This window comes from Chrysochloris asiatica, unplaced genomic scaffold (genome assembly GCF_000296735.1).
Source record: "Chrysochloris asiatica unplaced genomic scaffold, ChrAsi1.0 scaffold00125, whole genome shotgun sequence".
NCBI lineage: Eukaryota > Metazoa > Chordata > Mammalia > Afrosoricida > Chrysochloridae > Chrysochloris > Chrysochloris asiatica.
In genome coordinates this window covers 3,054,448-3,061,591 of record NW_006408643.1, presented here as the reverse complement: position 1 = coordinate 3,061,591, position 7,144 = coordinate 3,054,448, and the positions used below count along the sequence as shown (strand labels likewise).

Here is a 7,144-nt window from a genome sequence, read left to right as displayed (position 1 = left end):
CACACACAGACTCCCACATACATACATATACATACATACATACACACATGCACACACAGACTCCCACATATGCACACACAGACTCCCACATACATGCATACATACATACACACATACACACATCCACATATGCACACACAGACTCCCACACATGTACACAAGACTCCCACATATGCACACAGGACTCCCACATACATACACACAGAATTCCACATATGCACACACAGACTCCCACATACGTACACAAGAACCCCACACATGCACACAGACTCCACATATGCACACACAGACTCCACATACATACACACAGACTCCCACATACGTATACACAGACTCCCACATACATACACAAGACTCCCACATACATACACAAGACTCCCACATATGTACACACAGTCTCCACATACATACACAGACTCCCACATATGCAAAGACTCCCACATATGCACACACAGACTCCCACACATGTACACAGACTCCCACATACATACACACAGACTCCCACATACGCACACACAGACTCCCACATACGTACACAAGACTCTCACATACACACACAGACTCCCACATATGCACACAAGACTCCCACATATGTATAGACTCCCAAATATGCACACACAGACTCCACATACCCACACACAGACTCCACACACGTACATAGACTCCACATACACACACAGACTCCACATACGTACACAGACTTCCACATACATACACACAGACTCCACATATGCACACACAGACTCCACATATGTATACACAGACACACACACACAGACTCCACATACACACACATAGACTCCACATACCCACAGACTCCACATGTACACACAGACTCCACATATGCACAGACTCCCACATACGCACACAGATGCCACATACGCACACACAGACTCCACATACATACACACAGACTCCACATATGCACACACAGATTCCCACATACGCACACAGACTCCCACATATGCCCACAGACTCCACATACGCACACACAGACTCCACATACATACACACAGACTCCCACATGCGCACACAGATGCCACATATGCACACACAGACTCCACATACATACACACAGACTCCACATATGCACACACAGATTCCCACATACGCACACATACGCTCACATACGCCCACAGACTCCACATACGCACACACAGACTCCACATACATACACACAGACTCCTACATACGTACACAGAACTCTGCGGGATAAAAGCCCTGGTGATTTGCCTCCATCCAGGTGACAGACTTCTGGGGGGCAGTTCTACTCTGTCACATGGGATCAGTATGACTTGGAGTCGGCACCTAACAACATTTAATGGGATTTCTTCATTGCTTCACTTTCTAAACAAGCTCTCATTCCCACCACACTCTCACACTGCCCTCTAGCGTCTAAGGGATATAATGAAAACACAAAGGCTGTCATAGCGGTACCAGCAAACGAGTATTTCTCTCCACACCAGCTGAGTTGGACACTAGGCACTTAGAGAATTCCACAGGGACACAGCCCCTTGTGAGTCACAACGAATGACAAAGAAAACACATGGGCACCAAAATAAATAAGCGGAATGACCCAACACAATGTGGTCCAGGCACGCTGTGGGTGTCACGCAGCCATATAAAGGAATGGAGTCCTGACACATGCTACGGTGTGGAGGAGCCTTGGAAACAGGACACTGAGTAAGAGAAGTCAGACTCAGAAGGACAACATGTGATCCCACTAACATGCAGAGAGGGCAGGGGAGCCATTACTTAATGGAGATGGGGATTCCCTTTAGGGGTGATAAAAATGTTCTGGAACATTGGATGGTACACCACTAGCTGAATGTACGAACACAGCTGTGCCCTTTAAAAGGGTGAGCTTTATGTTCTATGAATTGTACCTTAATTAAAGAGTAGATCAATAAATACATAGATAAATGGGGACATGAGGGATTTACATCTGTCTACGGGAGTCCTGGACTCCTGGTCTGGCGCTGCCGGGTAATGCGGTAAACTGCAATGTTGGTTTGGGCCCTTAAGGCCGACAGTTGTAACTCACCAGCTGCTCCTTGGAAACCCTGTACAGGGTCATTATGAGTCAGATCCCGACTCCATGGCACTCAACAACAAGAACATCGGGCGTCCTGGTGTGGCACTTCGGTTAATGCGCTGAACTGGGAATGACAAGCTTGGTGGTTCAAACCCACAGCTGCTCCTTGGAAACCCCATAAAGGTTCGCTATGAGTCGGAATTGACTTGACGACCCTTAACAACAACAGTACTGGGGGGTAGGACAAGCACTGGACTGCTAACCACATGCTTGATGGTTCACCCTCACTAGTCACTCCTCAGAAACCTTGCTATGAACTTTACTCTTCAACACTTTGCCCTAAACTGTTCAAGAGTAAAGATGTCAGTTTGAGGACTAAGGTACATGTGCCCCAAGCCATGGTATTTTCAGTAACCTCATATGCATGTGAAAGTTGAACAATAAAGAAGGAAGGCCGTAGAAGAATTGATGCATTAGAAGAATTATGGTGTTGGAGGAGAATATTGAAATTACCATGGACTACCAAAAGAGCAAATAGATTTGTGTAGGATGAAGTACAGCCAGAGTGCTCCTTGGAAGCCAGGATGGCCAGATGTTGTCTCTCATACTTCGGATATATTACCAGGAGAGACCAGTTCCGGGAGAAGGATGTCCTGTTTGGTAAAGTGGAAGGTCGGAGAAAAAGAGGAAGACCCCTAATGAGATGGATTGGCACAGTGGCAGCATCAGTGGGCTCAGATGTAGCAACAATTGTGATGTTGCCCCAGGACCGGGCAGTGTTTTGTTCTGTTGTGCACAGGGTCAGTACTGACTTGATGGTACCTCACAACAACAAAAATGAGTGGGAACCAACTCAACAGCACTTAACAACAACAACAACAACAATGGTGCTTCATAAAAGCACTGGTGGTGGCATTGTAGGAAAAGCACTGGACTGCTAACCACAAGGTTAGCAGTTCAAACCCACCAGCCACAGGAGAAAGATGAGGCTTTCTGCGCCCAGAAAAACCGACAGCCTTGGAAACGCTCCTTATACAAGGTCACTATGAGTTAGACTTGACTTGATGTCAATGAAGTTTGCAGGCTTTATAAGGAGTTCTGGTGGCTCTGGGCCAAACCTTGGCTGCTAACCTCAACATTGACAGATCAAACCCACCAGGCACTTGCAGGAGAAAGACAAACCTGTGTGCTCCATACCAATTTACAGGTCCCTGGAAGTTGGAATCCATCAGGTAGCAGTGGGTTTTGACAATATTTTACAAAGGATCTGTGTGAAATATATGTGTTGGTGTCCAATGTGATAGCCACTAAATGTATAGGCATGTGGCTAGTGAAAATTGTGGTTGTTAGGTGCTGTTGAGCTGGTTCCAACTCACAGCAACGCCACGTACAAAAGAACAAACACTGTGCCATCCTCAAATTCGTGGCGATGTTTGAATGCATTGCCGTGGCCACTGTGTCAGTGCATTCTGTTGGGGTCTTCCTCTTTCTTGCTGACCCTCCACTTTATTACCAAGCACGATGTTCTTCTCCAGGGGCTGGTCCCGCCTGATAATATGTCCAAAGAACAAGAGACCAAGTCTTGCCATCCTGGCTTCTAAGGAGCGTTCTGGTTGGACTCCTTTCAAGACAGATTTGTTCATTCTTCTGACACTCCATCGTACTTTAAAATTCTTCTCCAGCACCTCAAATGGATTGACATAGTGGCCGCAGCACTGGGCTCAAAGATAGCAACGACTGTGAGGAAGGCGCAGGACTGGGCAGTGTTTCAACTGCGGAACATGGGGTTGTACCTAACCACAACCACGATGTTTACAACAGCAGATGGCTGAGTCTCTTTTCCTGCAGAACCATTAAATGGGTTAGAACTGCTGACCTTTTGGCTAGCAGCTTAGCGCTCAACCACTGCGTCATCAGGGACCCTTTATTAAAGTGCCACCCAGAGAGCTTAATGGTCTCTCTGTCATCATTTCTTGTTCCTGAACTCCTAATTCTCAGATCGCTGTTGGCAAGCTGAGGGTGGTCACGTGGCCAAGGTGATTCTCAGGAGTCTTCCCTTGGGACTTGGTCTCTGATCTCGGGCAGTCATAGGACATCTTGTCTGAGCTTCTGTCTGTCTACTTGATGCTGATTGCAATTCACTGGAGCCATCCAGAAGCATGCAGTTGGAAAGCCTGAATCTGAAGAATTCTTACTATACATATAATATTTTTCTAGAAAATATTCTTTCTCATGTGAGATATAATTTTGCACCAAACACCAAGCATTCTAGCTTAGTCTCTGACCCATAATGCATTTCTGGATTACAGGGCAATTTCCAAGGTGCAAGAAAACTGCTACACAAAGATAAGGACAGTTGGAACAATCTGGAAATGGAAGTGGCGATGGTTGGACACGATCAATGTAATTGTCACTGAGCTGGGCATGTAAAGACACTCAAGGCAGCCAGGAGGCAGGCTTGCAGAATGTGCCCTTTAGTTGTTGAAATGATTATATATGCCTGAGTGTTTTTGTGTACATCCCAAAAAATCTCCCCCAAAACACAGGGACTAGAAGCAAATATTGTTGAATGATGACGCACGGAGGGGATTGTAATCATTGCAATGAAGCTAAATACGATAGGATGAATGTAAAACTGATGCTCTTCCGTGTAAACTATCACTCAATTCACAATAAAAACAAACGAAACAAAACCCCAAACCTCAAGTGGCAGATATTGGGCGGCTGTTGTTAAGTGCTGTCGAGTCAGTTCCGACTCATAGTGCCCCTGTATAGGGTTTCCAAGGAGTAGCTGCTGGGTTTTAGGTTAGAAGGCCAGTGCTGGTCCCACAGCGCCTTGGTTAGATATACCTTACCACACGCATACACATATGAGATAAACACATGCTAAGTTGCACTCAGGCGAGCGATTCTTCTCCATTCCATATCACCTTTTCCTGGGGGGGGTGGGGTGCTGATTGAACAAATCACAGGGAAGTAGAATGGTAAGGGCCTGCCTATGTCGATAGCAGCCGTCTCGAGTGGCGTCTACTCTCTAGGGGAAGGAGCAAGCTGGCACCTAGGTGGTAGGGTGTTACCTGCGGTGAGGTGGGCACAGGCTGGGGCCCTGGTGCTGGGGTCGCTGCAGTCGGACGCAAAGCCACAGACGTCGGCGATTCGGCTCCGCCCTCAGGATTCTGCATACTCAGCTCTGGGGAGAGGCGGACAGAGGTTGAGTGGGGCAGGCTTTGCAATCACGAAGGCCAAAGAGGAAGCTTCAAACACAGACCATGACACAAGCGAACACACCCACACCCACTGACGTCCGGTCGGTTCCCATATACAGCGACCCTAAGGAGCTCTGGTAGTGTTGTTGTTGTTGTTGTTGTTGTTAAGTGCCGTCGAGTCGGTTCCGACCCATAGCGGCCCTGTACAGGGTTTCCGAGGGTGTAAATCCTTACGGGAGTAGAAAGCCTCATCTTTCTCCCGCGGAGCGGCTGGTAGTTTCGAACCGCTGACCTTAAGGTTCGCAGCCCGATTCGTAATCACTACGCGTGTAGTGGTTACTAATTGGGCTGCTATCCTCAGGGTCAATAGTTCAAAACTACCAGCTGTTTTTGAGGCTATCGTTCTTTAGGAGGGCAGACTGCCTCCTCATCTTTCTCCAGCGTGGGTTAGCAGGCCAGCGCTTAACCTACTGTGCCACCAGGGCTCCTAGTACAAAGGTTGTTATTAGTCAGTTCTGACTCACAGCGATCCTGTATAGGGTTTTCAAGGAGTAGCTGGTGGGGTTGAACCACCTGCTTTGTGGGTTAGCAGTCCAGTGCTTATCCTACAGCGCCACACCAGGACTCCAGTACAGAAATTGACAAGTGCTAAACCGTTGCCGTAAGAGTTGCTTCTGACTCCCGATGCTCTCATACATGTCAGAGTAGAACTGTGCTCCCTTGGCTTTTATGTAGTGGGTTTTTCCCAGCAGATCACCAGGCCTTTTTTCTGAGGTGCCAGTGGGTGGATTTGAACCTTCAACCTTTCAACTAGCTGCTGAGTGCTTAACCATTTGTACCACCAAGGCAAGCACAAGTGGCCAGCATCCTCCAAGCTTCTGGATTACAATTGCCCTGTAATCCAGAAATACATATGGGTCAGAGACTAAGCTAGAATGCTTGGTGTTTGCTATAAAACTGCATCTCGCATGAGAAAGACGATATTGTACAAAATGTGTAGAATAAGAACCTTCAGATTCAGGCGCTCCCTCTAAAATCTTAGTGATACTGGGTCAGAGGGGTCGAAAAGAGAGGGTAGAGGGGGCAGAGAGCAGGTTTCAAAATGGAAAACAACAAAGGCTTTGGCAATAACCACCCACCACAGCACAAACGCAGACCTGTCTCAACAGAATGACCAGGCTAATCCAGGATGAAGGGCATTCAATGGTTTACTTGACTATCCAGCAAACGGAAAATTCTTGAATGCTTGTAATTTGGGGAGCTGTGTAATTCTCCTGGGGCAGGGTCTCTCCCCCTTGAAACCAATGACATCTGGGGCTGGATCTTTCTCTGGGCGGGGGGACATCTCGTGTCCTGGAGGGTGTTGAGTACCACCCCTGCTCCTGCCCCTGACTTCTTGTTGTGATCATCAAAAACATCTTCAGATACTTTTCTGTGTCTCCTGTGGGCAGACTTGATCCTGGTGGAAAACCTGGCCCCTAGGGGGAGAAACACCTGCTGTGGCGCTGGGGTGGGGGAGTGGGGATGGGGGTGGGGGTGTACACCCGCTATCCATGGTTGGAAGGAGACTGTAGGAACTGTGGCAGGAAAACAAGAAGTGTGTCTCACCATGGAGGCAAGCAGTGGTACCTACTTATTTGCTTCAGATACCTACATCTCGCAAGCAGGTGTTATTGTTATTAAGTGCGGTCCAGTTGGTTTCGACTCATAGCGACCTTGTATAGGGTTTCTAAGGAATAGGTGGTGGGTTTGAACTTCCGACCTTGTGGTTCCAAGTCCAGTGCTGATCCTACAGTGTCACAGCAGGTAGTTAACAAAAATTGTATCTCCAAAGACGCAGTTAGCATCAGCACAAAGTGGCAGATGAGACAAACCCTTTTCTATGACAACAGGAAAGAGCAAA

The 7,144-nt window shown here is 47.6% G+C and overlaps 1 protein-coding gene across 2 annotated transcripts in view; it reads right to left on the bottom strand.

Annotated features, from left to right (window-relative positions):
• Positions 1-5,217, bottom strand: part of RFX2 (regulatory factor X, 2 (influences HLA class II expression)) — a 54,295-nt gene extending 49,078 nt beyond the window's left edge. For both annotated transcript variants that reach the window (XM_006868890.1, XM_006868891.1), the window contains exon 1: positions 5,113-5,217. In XM_006868890.1, coding sequence (XP_006868952.1) covers positions 5,113-5,217 — 105 coding nt within the window. The remainder of the gene's footprint in view (positions 1-5,112) is intronic.
• Between the last annotated feature and the right edge of the window lie 1,927 nt (positions 5,218-7,144).